Below are 23,922 nucleotides of genomic sequence, written 5' to 3' on the forward strand. Positions count from 1 at the left end.
TCTGTTATAGCCAAAAGACCAAAGACTGAGACTCTGGAGTTGGTTTGAATTTTATACTATTCTATTCCAACTGCATTAGCTTTAGTAGCATGGATATGACTTGTGGAACCTAGCTATCTGTGTTCAAACACAGCTTCTTCATAATAGCACTCTGCCTTGGTGCCTCATTTAAAATGGGAATAAAACAGGTAAAAATTTGAATTATAGAGTGATGAGGGATCACTGACTTTATGTATGTAACAGTTAATAAGTAGTAGCACTATACAAGGGTTTACTGTTACCAAGTATTTTTGCTATGACTTTTTTATAAAATAAGAATAATAATACTTTTTTAAAAGGCTACATATGGTATTTTATGTTTGAGACAGGGTGAAAATTGAGAATGTGGTAAGTTGTTACTATTTGTTCAAGATGTACTTTAACATTTTCTTAATTGTTCAACTAGTTTTAGTGTTGACCAGAAATAATTTATAAAGAAGATAAAATAGCCTCTTTAATTAAAATGGTTGAGGAGAGCTATTCACGCCAGGGCAACTGAAATGGCAGATCAATGTGGTAACACATGAAATATGTCTGGTATAAAATGAACCTTAGTAAACTATTGCTTCTCATATGCTCTTTAGGATTTAATGTTTGTATTATATGTGACAAATCCATAAGTAAGCTTAGACCAAATGGTGCTTTCCCTATCTCTCCCCTATTTGCCTTTATGTGGAAAATGTTTTCTTAGATTATCAATCATGAAAGCTAAGAATTAGTGTCTGTAAGAAAAGAGAATGGAGAAGAAACTAAATAAATGGTGACTATTAATCTATCTTAATTGTGGGATCCGTTCTTCAATGCCATCTGCGGTTGAGAAAGTAGGGGTATGCGTAGCCCCACATTATACAGCCATTTATTAGGGAAGTCTTTCCTGGAATACATGTTAACTATATGCTACTGTTACCTGTAGTCACCATGCTGTACATTATGTCTACAACACCTACTCATCCTGCATAACTGACCTTGCATTTTTGACCATCATCCTCTCATTTTTACACTGTTTATTTGGTACATTCCTGTATCTGCCTAGTTCCCAGAGGTGTGTGACTTCCCTCTATTAGTCTTACCTTCTCCCAAGAAACAGTTATATGTCTGGAAACATTGGAAATTTAAGAAGTTATCTAGGACTATAGATGAGATCTCCAATAATATGTTTTTAAAGATAAAAGTATTATGCATTTTATAAATTACATTTTTGAGACTACTTACCAGTTGTTCTGTCTAAACCATTTAACCTGCCTTATTGTACAAACTCTTGTAGCTTCCATTGTTCACAGTTGAGTCCACATGGGTTGGTTGTTGTTAGTTACCGCATGTGCAAGGAATAATTACAATAGTTGCCTTCTTTAATTATTATGCTAACTAAATATTGCACTTCAAAGCACTTTGTAGTCTGTAAGATATACAAACATCTCCATAAATTCTTATAAATTCCATAAGGCATTTAAATAATATCTGCATATGACTGGCTATGTTGTGATCCTGAATATAACTTGTAAGAATCATAAGCCCATGTTGGTGCCAGAGGATGAACTGAATAAACTCTTCCTTTTCTTTTGTGTGTGACTTTTACACTCTTCTCCCCTCACATGCTGGACTCTGGGGAAGCTGTCATAAGAAGACACTTGTATTGGCCATCTCCTATTAGTATTCCCAGTCTCTGTCACTTCCTGTACGAAGTTGTCTCTGACCTACCCGCCTCTACCAAATGCCCTTTCTGAAGCTCTCAGACCTCTTCAACAAGCACACATATCTTATATCATACTTTGTGTTTACACAGCTGCATCTCTGAGCACCTCACATAACTGTGTTCCTGAGACTATCAAATACTGGTAACTAATATTTATTACATGAATAAGAGGAAAGCTAGAAAGATGAAATAACGTATGCATGGTTTAAACTAAGGTGTAACCAAACAAATTAGCAGAAATGGAGAATAAAGGGAGAAAGCAAAAACATGATGGTTAAACATGAAAAAGGAAGGAATTCAATTAGAAAGAGATTTTAGAAGAGGAAGAGCAGGAAAGGGACATGGGGAAATGATGATGCAAAGGGAAATCATGTGGTCAAAGCATATGATGTATATGTATGAAAATGTCATAATAAATTCCATTACTTTTTATAATGATATATGCTAATAAAATAATAGGCTAGAATGAGAGGCATATTAAAGCTTCCAGGGAGGGAGAGTCAGTTTTCTTTGGGCTATGGCCTGAGAGGCTACCCATCTTTCAATAGATAGTACTATACCTTTTCACATACAGGCAGCACTAAGTGGAACAGTGATTAAAACAATCAATACAAAGATAACACAACTTTGAAGCTCCCCCATGGAAGACCTCACCCTCCATGGGAAACATGGGTTAGTGGGTTGGTGAGGGGAGGAGGGGAGGGAGAGGGAACTGGGATTGACATGTAAAACAAGCTTGTTTCTAATTTAAATAAAAATAAAAATACCCCAAACCATTAAACCCTGCAGTGGTGATGCATAAACAAACAAACAAACAAACAAACAAAACCCAAAGATAACATGAAGTTTGGAGAAATGGTGGTGGGAGGCAGTTGGTAAGGAATTAGAGAGGAGGGAATGGGGGATGAGGATAGGTTTGAAATTTTACTCTTTTAAAAACATAACAAAAAATAAGATTAAAATTAGAAATTTAATTTAAATGAAAGAGTTTGAAGAAAAATTTCCAAAGGTAGTTGGGTGAATAAACTCAGCCAAAAATTTTAAGAAACAAATCTGTTAGTATACTAAACAGTCCAATACTGTCCCATATGCAATTCTATTATATTTACAATACACATATTTACTAAGTATTAAATATGTTCCAGGAACTCTTCTTTTTCCTAGAACTGACATCCAAAACAAACAAGTTTTCCTGTTTTCACAGAACAGATATACCTTTGTACAAGGAAACAGACAATACTCCATTCCTTGGTTACTAATACACATCTTGGTTTTTCCTTTATACCAGTGGTAATATGACTACTTATTAATTTGCAGAGTGTGTAGAAGCTGTTATTCACATTTGCCAATAGTCTCAGTCACATTCCCTGATTTGTCATTTTCAACATAAATGCATTATGTGGAATGAATAAAGAAGTTAGAAAGAAAAATCATTTGGAGACTTCTGCAATAATCAAATAACAAATGTTGTGTCTTGAATAGTGTGCTATCCACTTGTGTGCTGTTCATAGAGAAGTGAGCACATTATGAGTGTATTTTGAAAAGTTTGCTGGTCAGTAGGATCCAGGACATGAAAGGAAAATGGAGAGGAGGCTAACCACAGTGACCATTGTGGCAAGCCAACAATGGACTACAGTGATCATTTACTGTGAAAGAGAAGACTACGAAGAGGCAGGATGAGAACAAGTAACAGTCTACTATTCTAATTATTTACTGTTTAAAAGTCTAACAGGGACAAGAGAGAAGTTGATTGGGCAATAAAGATATAGACATCTGTCTTTGACATAAATAGGATGCAGGGGTCATAGGTCAGAAAAACTGTGAATATTATAAAGACAAATAACTTAATAGGCAATACAAATTCATTTAAGCAAATTATGGTTCAACTGCATATAATAGATAACTATTATATAGCTACTGAAAAAATTTTAATGATTTAAATTTTTATTATATTCCTCTAGTAGAATACTTTGTCATTCTTTATATTTTGTTAATTTTATGAATTTGTGTGACTATAAATTATTTTATAATAAAAATAGATAAAAAACAAAGAGCAGAAATCCAAATGGGACATAAACCTGGCTGATGGATAATAAGAAAATGGTTTTAGAGGTGAACATTGTAAAGAATGTCTGTGAATTATGCAAAAGTAATATTTCAAAATGATTTTTTATTCAGGTATAATTTAGGTCATTGTCTATATTACTGATATCAGCTAAAAGCAATAAGTGAATTTTATAGCCCCCAAATTTATATTAGTCAAGTTTTCAATAGAGTAAGATTTTATATATATATATATATTTGGAATGTAATGATGATAGCCTACAGCTTCCTTGTATTTGTTAAGGTGTTCATTAACAATGAGTAATCTCTATAATAAAATCATGATGATGGTGATGATAATGAGCAATAATGAAATAATCTCACCCACAGCAGCTAATGATACAGGTAACGGCAGAAGTCACTCAGTGATAATAGTGCTGTCACTGCTTACTCACTACCAAAGTATATACATGGGTACATTTAGGAAGGAGAAAACCTCTTTAATCTGCTATCATCTCAGTGATACATGGCAGTTAGAGCAACCTTCTAGAGGGTTATGGTTAGTTGCCCTGAGTCACAGCGTGTAACTTGCTTCATTTCACAAAAATAAGGGTCAGAAAAAAGCTGCACATTGTGCTGTTGATAGCAATTAACTTTCAGTCCAAGGGACAAATATGAACCAGTGGTTGATGCCTTTTATATTGATCCCTACAAAATTATCCACGGTTCATCATTAGTCTATTTTCTCCTTCCTTTTTACATCAGTCAGTCTGTAAGGGTGAGGATGAACTCTTGTGTCACAAAGTAAAGCAGCATTGATTTAATAATCTGAATTTTATATCAGTGACATAGGTATAGATGTACAATAACTGTCTTCTATAAGATATTAGGCATCATGTTGTTTGTTATGAGCATAGAGAATGATGAATCTCCATAAAGGACATCTACGTATCTTTACATTATCATTACAGTTTCATTTTTACTAACATTAAATTAATTTCTCTGACAGCAAACAGCAACTTAACATGTTTCCAATATGTTTTTAGGTGTTCCTCTTTAATTAAAATTTGATAACTTCCCCATTAATACTCTGTTCCTAACTGAATCACTCTATAAATCACACCTCCGGGCTTGTGTAAGTCAACCTTAATGCTTATGTGGAGTCCTCATCGATAAAGAGAAAACGCCCCTTGTGACTTGTACTTAATGATCTAGTCTCTGTCTCTAGCACAGGTTAACCCATTCCCTCCTTTCCATTATAACATTTCACCTTGAAGGAGACTTGTACCAGCATGCCCCCTGTTGGAGAAACTAGGCAAACAACAGAGAGCAGAATGGGTAACTTCAAGGCATCTGCTTATGATTTGCTGATATTTTATAATGAGTATTATAAAATTTGTGAGGAACATATTCATGCTGTGCATAGTTTTTTTCCAATTTTTTTTATTTTAAATAGCTTGTTTTACATGTCAATCCCAGTTCCCTCTCCCTCCCCTCTTCCCGCACTCCCCTTTCCCCCCACCCTCCCACCCTATTGCCAAATCCTTCCACATAGGGGATATCAGAGTCTGTCATTTTACTCTGGGTAGGGTCCAGGCACTCCCCTAAGAGTCCAGGCTGAGAGAGCATCCCTCTTTGTGCTATAGGCACACGAAGACTGTTTGTATATCAGGGATAGACACTGATCCACAGCTCAGGGCCCCATAGGTTGCCCAGGCCTTCTTGCTGACACTCACATATAGTTTTAACAGAGAAATCCTATTTGATGTTAGCAATCAGCTCTTATGAAGAAACAAGAAAGAAAAACAAAACCCTACAAATTACCCAAAGCTGCTCTTAGCTGCAGAGGCCAGGCGGGTAGTATTTGTAACAGGCTTGACTCCATTGACACCCACTTTATATTTTCAGTTAAGGTAGTATTAGATTTTCCTTGTAGTTATAAAAATAAACATTCTCAATAAAGCTATCAGATTATACTGCTTCTTGTAATAAAGCATTGTAATGTGCTCTACAATGTAAATAAGTTGAAAAAGCATATGGAGATTATACAGTCCTCGAGCAGGTGTATCACACTGCTGGCTGTATTTCAGTAAGTAGTTGGAAGATGTTTACTAAGAAGCTTTATTTGTGAAAAAGTTTGTCTTATAGACCTTATTTTTAAGTAGTATTAACAGCAGCTAGTTCAGTGAAGGACTTATGTCTTTCCAAGATTCCACACATATGAACTCAGCTTATTGTCACAATAAACCTACAGTATGGGAAGTACTACTCTACTCCTCTTATAAAGGAAAAAGCTGAAGGAGAGTGATTATGTAGCACACCCAAGGTCATGTAGTAGAAAGATGTCAAAGCTGGGGTCAAATCTGAGCAGGTGGCCTTGGGAACTTAGAATCTAATCACTCATTGTTCATCAGAATTCTCATGCAGGGTCAGCTGCCTGTTTACAGTCCTGCTGGTTGTTTTTCATTGTATTTGGTTAAAAGCACATAGGAAAAGATTATGTATGATTCAATAACGCCTAAACCACGGACTTCAAGATTAAAAGCAGAGAGGCAACAGCGTGCTTATTCCCTGACAGGAAGCTCTAGCTCTGATTGGTCCAGAGCCTCTTCATGATGGATGCCCTTCACCCTGAGCAATTTCTAAAAGACTTTCAGCAAGACACGATAGTTGGGAAGTTTGTGTTGTTTAATTCAATGTCTCCAGACTTTGGAAGCATATTTTCTTTGCGATGTGTAGACAAGCAATGAAACAAATTAAAGATGGTCTATAGTAAAATTGTCTAACTAGAGCAGGCTAGTTCCTCATAATGAGCATGGACTGTAAGATGTAGCTCAAAATACAGCTCATATTCCCCTGTTCTCTGCATTCCCACTTCTGACCCCCTTGCCACCACTTTCAGCTATGACATCTCTTCAGTGGCCCAACAACTTCTCAAAGAAGACTTAAAGAAATCCCATAAACCAGATAATTTAGATTTGCTGGCTAGTACTCTTCAGGAGATTCTTATTGTACTTTAGATTAAACTCATATTTCATCATTACCTCTGAATTCTTTGTCATCTGGCTTCCTACCCCAGCCTGATTTTGTACATTCTCCCGTTAGCCAAATTCCCTATACACACTACACTTATTCCTGCTGCAGTGACCTTGTCCTTTTCCTCCTCCTCTTCCTCCTTCTCCACCTCACTCTTCTTTGTAGTGTCCTTATCTCTGATCTTTGCATAGTCATGTGCTTTCATTCTTCTATTCTCAGTTCAACACTATCTTTATTGTCTCCTCAGGAAGTCATCCTCAGAGTAGCCTATCTCATGAAGTGCTCTTTCCTAGTCATTGCCTATCACATGATCCTATTGTATTTTTCTATAGTTCTCAACTAACTTTGAACTTAATTCTATCTATTTTATTGCTATACTAGAATATAAATCCCATAAGGACAATGACCCAATGTGTTTTCATTATTGTGATGTTTGTAACAACCTGTGGGATACATTATAGAAACTGAATAATCAATCACTGGATAAGCAAATCAATAAAAGAGAAAAGACAACTTGGGTATATGTCAGATGTATACCTAGCAAGTTAGTATTCTGTAGTTTGGGGGCAAACAGGGTAGAGGTGGACTCCTAGCTAGTGGGGTGGAATGTACTGATATAACCAATCAAGCAGGTGAGGCTCTCTACCAAGACATTTTCACCCTAGACTGTTTTACTTAGGTTCCCTGTCTATAAATTGGTGGAAAATATTTACAAATATAATGAGAAAAAGATAACTAAGTCAGTGTAGCATTGTTCTAGCCAAAATTGCTTAAGAATGTTTGCTGTCTATCCATAACAGAGGGAGTGTAAATTAGAGGAATAGTGTAATACTCCTTGCAACAGACTAAAAAAAATAGGGATTTGTAGCCAGATGTTTCCTCCTTGGTGTGGTTTTAGAGGCTGTTTAAGAATCCTGCATCTATAGAAATGCTTCCCTCTTTGCTAAACTCTCGTCATTATTGAATTCTTGACTTGCTACTTAGATAGATAACAATGAAGTCCTCAGTCAAAGACAGTATCAAACCCATATAATCTAAAAATGAATGTAATATTCATAATTTATTATTACATTAAAACCTTGTAGTTCCTTGAAGGTATAATAAGATCTTTTACTCCAAATCTATAGTCAAGGAATTCAGGACCTACAGACATTAAGTGACTTGAATGGTTATGTAGGTACAGAGTGGCAGGGCCAGGACTACAAGCCATAAAATAATCTCTGGCAGATACCTGGTGTGGATGTGGGGAGGAGACCTTTAGATATTGGTTGATTAGAATTCTTTCTTTGATTCTTTCTCTATGACATGAGGAATTTTCTTAACTTCTTTCAGTTTTTTATTTTAAGCATTAAGACTATCACACAGAAATCAAACACACATACCCCACTTGCAAACATAGTTTATATTCCTATCTAAATCTTTACAAGTTATCTCCCTACTATAAATGCTCTTTCTTATTTTTTAATTCTGATCAATAACTACATATTCTCAAGTTCAGAATCAAGGTCACTGTAACACAAAAATAAAAGACCCAGAGACTGATACTGAGGTTCAAGCTTCAAGTTGAAGCTCAGAAAAACAAAGGAGATGCCCACTAACTCTCACCTTTAACTCAGGTTGAAAGGGCTGATCCATGAGCTCTTCACCAAGCCTCAAACTGTTGTTTCTCCTCAGTTTGGCTAGAGAATGAATGCCTCCTACTCAATACTGAAGACCCTGCTCCTATCTTTTATTCCCCTTTAGTGCTGGGATTAATAAAATCCTGTGATCTGTCATTCTTTTAGACTGAGTCAGTCTTATGTATCCCTGGGTATCCTTGAACTCAGAGAGATCTGCCTACCTCCTAGGATTAAAGGTGTATACCACCACCTTCTAGATTCTGGCTGCTGGTATTAAAGGTGTGTGCCTGGCTTCTATGCTTGTGGCTGACTTTGCTTTCTGACTCCTCAAGCAAACTTTAATAAATTATAAATAATATATCAATATGTTACCTCTTATTTAAAATTTTGTTTGATGCTATGGTTGTTTTTATGGTATCTATACAAACCTTAAAATCACTCATAAATGTTTCTTAAATACCTCCTATGGTATTAGGGATCTAGGATCATGCTACATAACACACTAGTGGTTGGAACCTGCTTGTTTATGAACTTTGATTCAGGACTGGAAAGATGGCTTAGCAGTTAAGAACACTTGTAGTTGAGTTCAGTTCTCAGCATCCATCATGTGGCTTTACTACCTACTATAACTAATTTCAGTTCCAGGGGTTTCTATACCCTCCATTCATCTCAAAAACCACATACATACATGTGACACACAAACACACTCAAGTAAGTAAAAATAAATATTAAAAATTTTATTCAAAACACCTATGGCATTTAAAATGGATAGGAACTGACATAAAATTGCCAATGTCTTATTGTCTAAGTAAGGGCATAATAACTCCTATTAATTATGATAATTATTTTACAAAAGAAGAAATATATAAGATTATTAAACAATAAAGTCACTTTAATGGAATAAACTACTAGAGCAAGGGTAATTGGCATTGTGTTACACATTTTTTCTTTTCCTTTTTTATTATTTTAATTTTAAATAGCTTGCTTCACATGTCAATCCCAGTTCCCACTTCCTTCCCTCCTCCCGCACCCTCCCACAATCCCCCCAGCCTCCCATCCTGTCACCATTTCCTTCCACATAGGGTATATCTAGAGTCTGTCATTTCACTCAGGGCAGGGTCCAGGCACTCCCCTAAGAGTCCAGGCTGAGAGAGCATCCCTCTTTGTGTTATGGACACATGAAGTCCATTTGTATGCCAGGGATAAACTTCCCAAGGGAACCCCTAGAGCTGATAAACACCTTCAGCAAAGTGGCAGGATACAAGGTTAACTCAAAAAAATCAGTGGCCCTATTATATACAGATGATGAAGTGGCTGAGAAAGAAATCAGAGAAACATCACCCTTTATAATAGCCATAAACAGCATCAAATATTTGGGGATAATGTTAACCAAGGAAGTGAAAGACCTGTATATCAAGAACTTTGAGTCTTTAAGAAAGAAATCAAAGAGGATATCAGAAAATGGAAAGATTTCCCATGCTCTTGGATTGGTAGGATCAACATAATAAAAATGGCAATTTTGCCAAAATCAGTCTACAGATTCAATGCAATCCCTATCAAAATTCCGGCACAATTCTTCACAGGCCTTGAAAGAACAATAATCAACTTTATATGGAAAAACAAAAGGCCCAGGATAGCCAAAACAAATCTATACAATAAAGGAACTTCAGGAGGCATCAACATACCTGACTTCAAGCTCTATTATAGAGCAATAGTCCTGAAAACAGCTTGGTATTGGTACAAAAATAGATAGGTAGACCAATGGAACCGAATTGAAAACTCTGATTTTGACCCACACACCTATGAACACTTGATTTTTGACAAAGAAGCTAAAACTATACAATGAAAAAAAGAAAGCATCCTCAACAAATGATGCTGGCATAACTGGGTATTGGCATGCAGAAGACTGCAGATAGATCCATGTCTATTGCCTTGTACAAAACTTAAGTCCAAATGGATCAAAGATCTCAACATAAATCCAGCCACACTGAAACTTTTAGAAGAGAAAGTGGGAGATACTCTTCAACGAGTTGGTACAGGAGACCACTTCCTGAACATAACACCAGTGGCACAGACGCTGAGATCGACAATTAACAAATGGGACCTCCTGAAACTAAGAAGCTTCTGTAAGGCAAAGGATACAGTCAACAAGACAAAAAGGCAGTCCACAGAATGGGAAAAGATATTCACTAAACCCACATCTGATAGAGGGATAATCTCTAAAATTTACAAAGTGTTACAAATTTTTTTCTTTAATTAATCCAAGGCCAAAGTTAGCCAGAGATAGTGACAGGTCTCACCTGGACAGGTTGACATTATAGCTCAAAAGGACCCATAGACCCTTTCCAGTCATGTGTTTCTCTAATGAGAAAAGTTTATTTAAATTTATGTTCACTTTGACACTAAAGAGGAAATCTAAATGCTTTTTAGTTTGGATTCTAAAACAGGCAGAGAACAAGGTTTTTCTATTTAAAAGCTATGCAGCCATAAACTCTTAGAGTGAAGTTTAATTTTCTCCATCTCTAAATATTGATGAAGGTTCATCTCTCTGTTTTTGGAAGGATTAAATGAGTAGAGTATGTTGAACAGCTAACAAGTGGCCAGGATTATAAAGAGACTTTAACAAATGTTAACTTATTATGAATCCTAATAAGATAAAACAACATTTCAAATTAAAATCAGCTTCAATATTAGTGGCATCCTGAGAGCAAACAGACCATTCTTCGGTGCTTAAAGGTGTCTATATTTACAAAATACTTCATGAGCCCTAATGAATATCTTTGCCCTGGTCCTCATTTTAATTAAGAACACAGAGCTCAGACATCTCTGCACCAGAAATCTGCATGATGTACATTTTAAGCTTCTAAATGTTTTGTTTATTGGCTAAAGATATAACAAGATATGTCAGCAAACCTGATATTGCAAAATAAACAGGAAATGCTTAATCATTTAAAAACATGTACCAAATAACAGAAAAGCCAAAGAATAAACATATGGCAGCTTGAAGTCTCCTTTACTTTGTCAAAAGTGACAAATAACTTCAATTAGACAGACATGATATAAAACCAAAGCAATCCATCTCTATTTGTTAAGTATATATATATATGGGGAAATATATTTATAGTATACATATATAGTATATAATCTATACATATAGTATATATAGTATATAATCTCATATATATGCATATGAGATTACGTATTTTGAGACAGAGTTTCTCTGTGTAGCACTGGCTGTCCTGGAATTCACTATGTAGACTAGGCTGGCTTCCAACTCAGAGAAATCCATCTGCCTTGGTCTCCTAAGTGCTGGGATTAAAAATGTGTGCCACCAACACGCATTGTTGTTTTTAAAAAAATCAAGAAAAAGCCAAATTGCAGAGAAATGTGTAAACTGTGAACATATTTTGAAAAGTCAATGTCAACCCCTAGTTGTATCTAAGTATACATTTGTATGTGTTTGAAATTTTCACTATAGGCTTTTACGCTGGTCATCTCAAAGTAGGTCACTATGAATCGAGTTAGAGAGAGATCTTATTTTTAATTCTTGGGGTATTCTGTATAGTGTGTTTTGATCATATTCACCCCTTTCCTAACTTCTCCCAGATATGTTCTGTGTCTTTTTTCAAAACTACAGCATTTTTCATTTTTTATATCCATCAAATCTAATTTATGCTTCCTAAACATTTGTGGTTTTGTAGTCTTCCATTGAAGAGTGGGCCACTTATCAAGGGCTGTACTCTTAAAGAGAACTGTCTTTCTTGGGTAGATTTTTGTTTCATAACCATAGTTTCACCCATTTGCCAAGTATGTTACTTATGTACTAGTTTTGGAACAACATGTTTAAAAATACAAAGAAAAAAGTGAACATTTTTATTCACCCATCAATTAATTCATTTATCACTCAGTATTTGTTAGATTATTCTTGATGAAAATTTGAATGAATGACTTAAAATTTTCTCTGTGAACCCTCAGCATTGATATTTTTAGAGTGCCGTGGCCATATGTTGTCACTTGTGGTACTAACAAACTAGTGGCATGTTCTGAGATTGCTACACTGATCCCTCTTGGAATTAACATGGTGTATGAATTTGAAAGTTTTAGGACCAAATTATACTTCTTTCTTCTCACCTATAGTTTTTGCACTAGAGCGAGGGTATGGCAACTCCCAAGTTCCACTACATATGGGTTGCCATGGATAGTAAGAACATGGAAAGTAGAGTCAGAAGAGGAGACTTTCAGTTCTGACATCACACAACCAAATGGGTAATATAGGCAAGTTATTCCATTCCTTCCATAACCTGGTGTGATCATCTTTTAAAAAGTTTTAAAACCAACTCTACCGAATAGCCACAAAACTCAAGTGAGATCAAATGTGACAAGTGTTGGCAAATCACTTTGTGATATATATATATATATAATACTGTTTCTCACAAGAGATGTGTGTGTATATTGCAGGAAATCCCATTACACCTATACAGGTATTTAAAGATTCTCACCGAAAGTAAACTACAGTGAGTTTGAAGAGCACGTAGAAGCTTTAGTTTATCTGCTAAGTAACAGCTGACATAGTACATAAATGGGACTTGTTCCTAGAAACAACAATCAACCCAATTAAACTAGAAGCATATCTGACCTGGTGTAGTCATCTTCAACCAGCATGTGCTTTGGAATTGGTGAGTACCTTCCTGGAGAGATGGGCGGCAGGGAAGTTTTGTATTCTAGCGTGCCATTGTTACCAGACAGTAGATGATTTTCCATCGGTGGAGAATAAGCTAAGGAATTGGGGAGAGAAAAAAATGGAATCAAACCTTTTATGTGGGTGATTCAATGTGTTATACTTTAGAGGATGTGTTAAAAATACAAAGACTTTGCTACATGTCAAAATTTTTCTTGTTCTCTGAGAGGGATGAGTTGTTGGCTGTTTGAATTTCCCATATATAAGCACACAGTGACCTTTAGATCTGGAAAGATGTAATAACAAGTTATATTTGTAGGCCAAGTTAGGATACTTAGGTGATAAGAAGAACTGGAGGAGAAAATCGACACACATTTTCAGAGCAATGATTAATTTTCTATGGAAATGAAAATGTTATCTTCTAATTGTAGGATTCACATCCATTTTACATAATCAATATCCAATTATCAAAAGCAAAAGGTTCCCAAGGAATACATTCTCCTACTAAACCTTCTCCACAAATATGTTATGCTTTCATCACAGGAAGTCTACAGTGTCAAGTACTTTTCTTCTGTTCTTCCCTAACCCATCTTCTCGTTTACACCTTTTGACAGGGACTCTTTCCTTTCCATTCTTTCCTCAAAACTGTTTCATATGCTGAGGAAAACTCTTAAAATAGAACTTTTTTTTGCTCTGTTGCTTACATGTTCTGTACCATCACAGTCTCTTCTTTATAAAATTGATAAAACTGACCCATTTCAACCCTCCTTACACAAGCTGTTAATCCTCAAACAAAACCTGTGTTTCTGCCATCTGTACCACTGAATGGAGTATCTATAATTTGTGTCTCTTACTCCATTTCTGATGTATAATTCTGAAGACGACTATATGTGAAATTTCTCAGTTCTGTTAAAGGAAGATCAGAAATCCTCCTTCTCTGAGTCACTCAAGGGTATTTCATTTATCTGACTGTTTATATTGCCTCTTATTTCTACCAAATTGTGTTGCTAACAATATATCTGTGTTATTTTACCTTCTTTGTGGCTGATAAATTATTTTTATCAATTAGAAAACTTTGTGTTCTGCCTTTATAAAAAATATCTGCCATTGTATTTGTATGCCCTTTACAAAGTGAGTCATAGACCCTCAAACCTACCTGACTCCTATAAATTTATTCAGATCAAGTTTCTGAAAGTCAAAACTCTTTCTGCCCTAAGGTTAGGCTTATCTCAGCTTAGGGCCTTCTTTGAAAAAAAGACCATTTGGAGGGTGAGGTATTTCAGAACCATTATTTCAAAAAGTAATAGCTAAGGTAATAGGCCTTTAGAGCTAAGGATATTTAGCTCTTGAATTTTGCTCAAGAGGAACATCTAAATCTAAGAAAGATTCAACGCTTGCTTAAGGCGATAGTACTAATTAACAGTTGGTCCTGAAGGTATCCTGGGTACACACTCACAATAGAACTCCAAGGTTTCAAATCTCACAAGATAATTTATGCCAATAAAAACATCCATTAGGTTTACATCAAAAGTAAATTCTAAATTTAGGCCCAGCAGACAGAAGAGAGGGAGTGAGTCCTACTTAGCAGTGAATGCGGTGTGGTCCCCAGAATAGTAACTCAGGTTAGTTAATGTCCTCTGAGTGCTGCCTCACTCACTGCTACTGACAATGACTGATTATTTTCTTGATTCTTTAGAGCATAACAAATTCAGCTAAAGATAAAAGCAATGATGATGATTGAAAATAGTGATTTCATTATTCCAGAAGCCAAGCCCCTCCCCTAGAAGGAAGTGTACAGCTATCTATGGTTTATTTTGCCAGCATCAGTCTTTCACTTTGCTGCTACATAGATCTGAACTAGAACAAGGGAATACACTGGCACAGCAGAACTCATGTTCCATGGGATTAAGAAATTATCTTCTGGAGTGTTGTGCCAACGCTATTGTAGTCACCATGATTAAAATCACATCACTCTGTCTTTACACTGGTAAACGTGCAATCCCTCAAGATGTTCTACCTTTAAATCCTTAGCTGGAGACCTGTAAAACTACATGGGAATTATGCATAGAACTTTTTCCCTGAAGTGTTTCAAGAAGCTTGACATGATTGAAACGGTAAGCAGAGGTGAAAATGGCTTTGCGGAGGTCTATTTTGTATAACTGGCAAGCTATTGGAAGATGGCACAGGAGCACCATACTTACAGTGAGTAATGTCCGGTGGACCATAAGGATCAGTCATATAAATGGTGGTGGGCTTGCCAACTTTTAGATAAACAACATCGGATGTGTTCTTCAATATCGCTACAGCCTCTTCATGTGTGACTTCTTCTAAACTATAGTTATTTACCTGAAAGAGGAGAACAATAAATATGAGAGCTACACCTATGAAGTGAAAGAGAACTACCCAAGAAGACAGTGTGAAATTTGAAATCATGACCTTATAAATAGACCGGGTTACAATGATTAGTTCAGTATGTGTAGCATTCTTGATAGAATATACAGTGTAAACTTTAATCCAAGCAGGTTAGGTATAGTCGTCAATGCCACAGAACAGGGTCAGTGGACCATAAGGATCAGTCATATAAATGGTGGTGGGATTGCCAACTTTTAGATAAACAACATCTGAGAAAGTGACTTAACAGCAAACAGAAGAATATTTCTAAAAAGACCCAAATGATCTTTTTATATATTTAATACAGTTTTATGATGAAAATGTCATCTATCTATCTATCTATCTATCTATCTATCTATCTACATATATGTATCTATATGTCAGGGTGGGTATGCATATCAGTGGTATAATTAATGATTACTGAGAATATGTGAGGGCCTTGGATTAAGTTCCCAGCACCAGAAAAAACAAACATGAAAACAACACAGTGAAGAAAGAATATACATAAAGCATTGTATATTAATTGAAGGAAACTAAAAAAAAACTCAACCCCCCAAATATAGAAATAATTCACAAGCTTCCTACTTAAACATATCTCTTTAAGTTGTAACCATTTTAGACACATTATTTTGTAATCTGTATTGAAGATCTAGAATGACTGTAACAGTAATATAATTTAGCAACATGACTTTTGTTTTCACTGTTTTGCATGGCTGTAACAGTGATTTAAGTTATCTCTTGCTAGAACCTGTTTAGTTTGCTCTTAATATGTTGTTACTATAAGTAATATTATGACAGACAACTATCTGGGTTTATCAGGCTTGGATGTTTTTGGTGTAACTCATATCCATGACTTGTTAGATACAACTATAATAACATTGTTACAATTATTAATACCTGTTCTGAAATATGAAACCAGTTTACTCTCATGCCAGGACTCTGTGAGCCCTCTCTACCCTGCATTTCAGAGAACTGAAACCAAGATCTTGCTTATGTTATGTGTACTCTCAGTTCCTGGCTTTCAGTCTATTTTTTAAGGAAAGAGTGTTAATAAGGATTCACAGGTGAGCGCATTCAAATGTATTATATTTCTGTAAGTGTCACCAGCAATGAACTCCTCTTTATTTTCACAAAGAGAAGCCTGTATCGAGTGCTAGTCTAACTTCATGGCAGGAATCCCACTCTCAGTGTGTCTAGTACTTATTGATTTTTAATGTGATGCAACCAGAAAGATATCATCAATGGAGAATTGGAAATAAATATTCAAAAAGTGTAATTTAAGGTTAGCTAGGGATACACAGTGAGATATAAGCTAACCTGAGCAACAGAGAAAACTTTGTCTCATAGAAGCAAAAATATATAATGAGGTTTGTGGTGATATATTATTTATGATTTAATAAAGTTTGCCTGAGGGTTCAGAATACAAAGCTACTCACAAGCCATAGAGGTCAGGCAATGGTGATACACATCTTTAACCCCAGCAGCCATACTAGCTAGTCATAGAGCCAGGCAGTGGTGGCATACACCTTTAATCCCAGGACTCAGAAGACAGGCAGATGGATCTGTCAGTTCAAGGCCACACTGAACTACACAAAATTGACCCAGTCTAAGAGAGAAATAGCTTACAAAAAGGTGATCTCAGCACTTGGAATCATATACCTTTATTCCCAGCACTAGGCACATATGAAAAGGAGAAGCAAAGGGTCTCATGTGGAGATTTAGTTTTCAGACAGGGAGAGCTATTACCTTTGAGGATTCATGGAGATTGCATTTCATTCTGAGGATTCAAGGAGCCAAGATCACCCTTTCAGTCTGAGGTAGAGGTAAGAGGTAGTGTCTGGCTGCTTTGCTTATCTGACCATCAGCTTTAACCTCAATATCTATTTCTGGGTTTTTATTTTTCAATGTACAAAGGTTTAACTTAAAAATTACACATAATAAGTTAATGCAAAAGATGAATAAATAATACAATAGGGAAATTATAATAAAATTATCAGACTCACCACCCTTCAACTCTTATTAAATAAAATAAGAGGTAATAAAAGGCATGCATGGTGACTTTGTGGCCATCTGTTTGATAACTGAGGTGGGAATGAAGTGATTAACAAGTAGATTGCACGTGCTGCATGAAGATTCTGTGGAAAGAGATGAGTCATATTATAGGTAGGCTGGAGAAGGATGCTGTGTGCTTTCATGTACTACTCAGAAAACTGGAGCTACAGATGAGTGAGGCTGTGATCCACATTCTCCCTCCTTTGTACTTTATTTATATGTGATTTGTAGCACTATTTTTCCATAATATTCTTATAAATGATAATCACAGTCATAAAGTATCTATACATAGCCCAAAATAAACGCAGGAACTATCCTATTTTAATACACTAAGTTCTTGCAATCATGCTTATGTCTTATGTAAGATAAATATAAAATAAAATACATGTAAGCTGTCTAATAGGTTACTGTGATGTTTCATTGTTTTAGTGTATGTCACTGGTCTGATAAGTGATGGGGCAGGATCAAAAGTCAGGAATGTTAGGCCCAGGGATCATCCTCTAACAAGCAACTTCTGCAGCACACATAATAAAAGACCAAGAGTCAGATATTGGGGTTCAAGCTTCAAGCTGAAGATCAGAGAAGCAAAGCAGTCAAGCAGTAGATCTTACCTTTACCCGGCTGAAATGAAAATCCCATCTCCTGAATTCTCAGAGGCAAAAGCTCTGAGTTCCTTCCTCCTTCTGCCTTATATTCCTTTCTCCACTCAGCCATATCACTCCTGTCTCCACATCCCTAGTACTGAGTTTAAAGGCATGAGCTCTGTTACTTTTCACTCTATTGTAGGGTGGGGTGACCCATCTGCCTCTCTCCTGAGTCCTCAGAATAAAGATGTGTATCACTATTGCCTGACCTCTATGACTTATGCCTAGCTTTTCTTTCTGAGCTCTCAGGCAAGCTTTTATAAATCATAAATAATATATCTTCAAACTTATATGACAAACTTCACTGCTTCGTCAGCTTCCAGGTTGTTGCTCTAACCAACCCATACTCCAACAAGGTACAGTTTGTTGGATGAATAATAAGAGAGTAGAACAAAACACAGGGAATGAATGTGGAGGACCCAGATATGGCAAACACAGTTGGTGATGGCAAACATTAATCATAGAGAAATTATATAGAGAAATAATAAAAATAGTAAGAACAACATTTACATAATATTCTTTACCACATAGTTGGAGATCATGGAAATATATATATATATATGTATATATATATATATGAATGTGGATATGAATGTTTTGCCTACCACATGCATGATTGGTGCCCAGGGAGATCAGAAGCAGACATTGGATCCATTGCAATTGGAGTTATAGATGAGTTGCCATGTGGGAAATGAACCCAAGTCCTCTGCAAAAGCAGCTTAATGACTGAGTCATCAAAGGTATATACAATAAATAGGAGGTTTAATACAGCTCACCATCCTTTGAAAAATCTTACGTTAGATGATTCTTTTGTTTTAAGGTGACCCCACTTGTGACTAAAGAAAGTGATCATGCACAGCAGTAGAAAATATGTTTGGAAATGGGTGCTGTCTCTAAATGCTTGATCACCAAGTTAGGTGTCTTTGAATGTTGTGATCACAGCCCTAGGAACATCTATGTTGGGAAAATAAAAGAGGGACAGATTTTTTTAAATTTTCATTTATTAAAATTTTTTTTTACTTTTTTAAAATTTAAATTAGCAACAAGCTTGCTTCACATGTCAATCCCAGCTCCCCCTCCCTCCCACCCTCCCGGTCCCCCCCAGCTCCTCAAATCCCCACCCAATCCCCACTCCATTTTCCAGGGAGGGTGAGACCCACCATGGGGGATATCCAGAGTCTGTCATTTGAGGGGCAGATTTTTGGAGCTATAAAATGATTACAAGTGGCACCACATTTTTATTTTGAGAAGAGCTTATTGTCTGTTACCCCAGGATACAGAAACCATACAGCTTGTTAATTATCAGTGGAAAAAAGATGGTCAACGAGTATTAAATCTCAACTATTTCTATCTTTAAAGTGGGAACAACTCCTGAAGGTTGTCTTCTGGTGTCCACATACATGCCATTGCATGAGCATGTTTTTGTATATCAGACACATATATACACACAGACACACACACACACACATACACACACACACACAAACACACAGACAGACAGACAGACAGATAGACACACACACATGCATGCACGCACACACACGCACACACACACACCACAGAGCCACTGGGTTTCCTTTCACATGAACTAAGATATGACCTCCTTGTGTTGGTGGTTCCCAGATCTTTTCCTTTAGAAAACCTATTTAGCCTTCCAAGCTTCAATTATGTACTCCATAAAATAGAAATGGGAACAGTCACTGCCTCAAAGGACTTTTGTAGTGTGTACTGGCCTATGGAAGGAGGCCGTACAGTAAAATACTTAATGTTGGTTCTTAACCTTGTTCCTATTTATTGTCATCTACCTTGATTCCCAGGAAACTGTATTTCTTGGCACAATTTTCTTGCTGATCATTTTTCTGTAAACATCTGTGAACTGATGAGTTTAATTAGGGTTTTTCTGATGATACTTCTATGTGTTCTTAAAAAAAACTGGACCAAAAAGTACTCTTTTGTGCTGAAGTCTTCAAAACTGTTTTTCACAAAGTGGGTTTGTTTGGGTTAATTATGTGTGTGCACTATGCTATGAACTCTCAACATAAAAGGCCTGCAGCTGGAGATGATTGTGTGCAGAGAGAAGAGACATTACATTGATTGGTTAGCTGTTCCTGTCATTGTTTTTCATTGCCTTTTGATTTTTAGCTTTGAATTTTGCATCAAGTATTTGATTATGATGGTGAACACTGACCAACTGGCCTGGTTTCAGGGAAAGAGATGAGGCATGTTTAAGTCAGATGCTGTCTTTGGAAAGCACTCAGTGGAGGGGGCATATGTGCAGCCTTGCCTCATGTGTGTTTGAATAAGATACTGTCTGTGAGAAACACTCCATGGAGGGGGCATATGTGCAGCCTGGCCTCATACTTGCAACACTAAAGAGGACTGAGGCTGAGACCCAAGACTAAAAACCTGGAGGTAAGGTGACTTATTGTCTCAACAGATGCAATGGCATGGATTGGGGAGCATCATATGCAGGGTGGCAAATGAGCTGAGAGAAGGAGGTGCTGGGGACCCACAGGAAGGGAATCTAGCCAGTTTTGTGGAAAATCAAGTTACATGTAAGCAGCATCTCCATCCAACCCAATGTAACAGCAGGAGGCTGAAGGGTAGGAGGGGCAATAATGAGCAGGAGTCTGTGATGCAAGCTTGGAGTACCAGAGTACCTGAGTACCTGGTTTCTAATTTGCATGAAAGAATATTCATGTCTGCAGGAAAAGATGGGGGAAATGATTATGGACAGAGGACTACTTAAAAAGACAGTATAAGGAAATTTGTGACTCACAAACCCTAGAGGAAAATCCTAAACTCTACTGCTAAGTTTTAAAAAGGCGACAAAGTATTTGGTTATTAGATCATGAAATAAAAAGATCAATCCAGTGCAGTAATATCAATGATGGGAAAATAAAAATGTATAACCTGAGGGAAGAAAACCTCTACAGTATATTGAAATAAACTGTTGATCATAAAATTTCTTCTGAGATAATAAATCTTAATAAATAGGAAATATGAGGATTTGGTTATCTTTGGAAAATTCGTATTTTCTTGGTTTTAACGTTTTCAATGATGGATATGTATCAGTATTCCTATTAACTGTGTGTGTGTGTGTGTGTGTGTGTGTGTGTGTGTGTGTGTGTGTGATATACAAAGTCATGCTCATGCAATGCCATGTGTGTGGACACCAGAAGACAAAATAAAAACAAAAACTTAAATAAAACAGAATCGAAACCAGTCCCATATAAAGCAATATCAGGAGTAATGTGAAACTGAATGACAAAGAGGGCCATTTAAACTGATGAGAAACACTAACCAAGTGTTAAACTTGGTTAAATGTGTGCATTTTTAGGAATGGAGGGCCTGTTCATTTCTAGCTGTGTTTTGTATGGTATTAATTGTTGAAAGGATTCATGAACACGTGTATTTAGAAATCACATCCCTGAAACTTAAATGTTTCTCAGGTGATTTTGAGAGTGATGAGGTTGGTCTCAGGTTTTAGTTTCATGATTTTGAGTCAGCAAATACCTTTACGAGGAATTCCATGTGTCAAATGAAGATAATGCTTGTGTTTATTTTGTGGTTTGTGTTTAAGAGGAAGGAATGAAACCATGAACTTGCAAAAACCCTGTATAAAGGAAATGCTATGCAGATAGAAATCAAATAATCACAGTCAAGTATTGAGCTATAGCTGATCCTGCTGCTGGAAATAGTTTCTTCCTGGTGGGGACTGCTGTCACCCCTTCCTGTGCTCAACACATACTCCTGCAATTTCTCTTCCTACCTTTAACTGCCTTAGTGTTTTCAAAGGGGTGACAAAATCATATTCATTTTTTTTGCATTCTCCCACATGAAGCATTATAAGTACCTGGCACTTAACGAGAGTTGAAATGAGCTAAATATGTTACAAAATAATGATTGTGCCATGTCTAAAGGGATCAAAATCCACATATTTTATTGAAAGAGTGGGGAAACTGTGTTGAGTCTCCGTTTTCTATTTGCGTTAATTAGAGAGGTAAAGAAGAGGCTTGAAGGTCATTCACACAACGGCACACAGTTATTGGATGCTTGATTTGTGTCAGGGAGGCTATAAGGAGGAAAACGTTAAACAAAAAAGAGCCCTGATCACCTCCACTTAGAATGCACAATCAAAGCTCCAGCTGGATGAATTTTTCTTCCCCATTACTCACACATTTCTTAACCTTTCCTTCTATAAGAATAGAAAGAGTAGAAGACAGGAGTGGTATTTTGATGACTGAAGCTTCCTGCATAGCATTGGTCACTAAATGCACAGGGCAATGGGAAGCCAGGGCAATTCATGAGGTACAAGAGGGAATTTCATTAATATTTATCACATTTATGTTTAGTTCTTGTATAGAATACACTAACATAGTGTCCTGGTATTTTTTTTGTTAACATGATACAAACTAGTCATTTGAGAAGAAGAAACCTCATCTGAGGAAACTCCCCTGCTAGACTGGCCTATGAACAAGCCGCTGGGGGAATTTTCTTGATTAATGGCTAATGCAGGAAGGCCTAGCCCACTGCAGGTGATGATCATCCTCAGGCCTGTGGCTCTGGATGATATAATAGAGCAGGTAGAGAAGAGCCACTGGGACCTAGCTACTAAGCAGCACTCACTCGTGCATAGCCTCTGTTTCTGCTCCTCCCTCCAGGTTCCCACCATCTTCCAGTTTCCTTTGGGATAGAGTGTGACATAAGAGTTGTAAGAAAGGTGAAAGACGAAATCAACTATTCTCTCGCTAAATTGTTTTATGCCATTTAAAGATATTTGCATGTATTAATGGCAACTTCTTGTGCTTTGCTAGTGGGGTGGGCTAGTAAAATAACTTTAGGTCTAGGCATATAGCTCAGTGATGCATACTTGTCTTCTATATACAAAGCCTTGTGTTCAATTCTTATCACCATAAAACAAACAAGGAAACAAATCAATAGCTAACGTTTTATAAAACTGGTAAGTAGTATATGGAGAGGCTAAAACTATTAGCGGTTATAGATCAGTGTTTGAACTTTGAAAGACACCACACTACTGAAGTTAGATATAATAGTTAAGTGGTAGAATAGTTGCATAGTATCCACAGGCCTTAGTTAAATGTCCATACTGATAATGATGCTTTTTGCATAGCACATGCTACCTGTAGAGAAAGTTATATAAACAACGTTAATACCCTGAGTATAAGCAAAATAAAAAGAAATCAACAGGAAAGATTTAATCCTTAAATAAACTAAATCAACACAGTTGTGTTGGCTTAAAATTTATTGCATTTGAGATAAACTAGAAGGGAGTCCAAGTAATAATTATCCAGATTTTCATTCTTTTTTTTTGTGTGTGTGGTGGTGCACACTTTTTTATTATTTATTTTTAAGTTTAAATTTAGATAGAAACAAGGTTGCTTCACAAGTCAGTTCCAGGTCCCTCTCCCTTTCCCTCCCCTCCTCCCGTGCCCTCCCCCCAGCCCCCACCTCCAATATCCCCTCATTTCCCCAGGGAGGGTGAGGCCCTCCATGGGAGTGTCCACAGTCTGTCATTTCATCCAGGGCAGGGACCAGACCCTCCCCCCCAAGAGTTCAGGGTGAGAGTGCATCTCACATTGTTGGATGGGAGTCCAAAGTCCCTGTGTATAATCGGGATGAATACTGATCTACTGCCCAAGGCTCAATAGATTACCTAGGCCTCCTCATTGACACCCCCAGTCAGGAGGTCTTGAGCAGTCCCAT

At 36.7% G+C, this 23,922-nt stretch overlaps 1 protein-coding gene across 14 annotated transcripts in view; it reads right to left on the minus strand.

Annotated features, from left to right (window-relative positions):
* The window catches only part of Dlg2 (discs large MAGUK scaffold protein 2), a 1,919,116-nt gene that overhangs the window by 433,938 nt on the left and 1,461,256 nt on the right, over window positions 1–23,922 (minus strand). For all 14 annotated transcript variants that reach the window (XM_040732003.1, XM_040732001.1, XM_040732000.1 and 11 more), the window contains 2 exons: window positions 15,310–15,454; window positions 13,067–13,205 (listed from right to left, as the gene is read on the minus strand). In XM_040732003.1, the coding sequence (XP_040587937.1) occupies window positions 13,067–13,205; window positions 15,310–15,454 (284 nt within the window). The remainder of the gene's footprint in view (window positions 1–13,066; window positions 13,206–15,309; window positions 15,455–23,922) is intronic.

This window comes from Mesocricetus auratus, unplaced genomic scaffold (assembly GCF_017639785.1).
Source record: "Mesocricetus auratus isolate SY011 unplaced genomic scaffold, BCM_Maur_2.0 Super-Scaffold_4256, whole genome shotgun sequence".
Classification (NCBI taxonomy): Eukaryota; Metazoa; Chordata; class Mammalia; order Rodentia; family Cricetidae; genus Mesocricetus; species Mesocricetus auratus.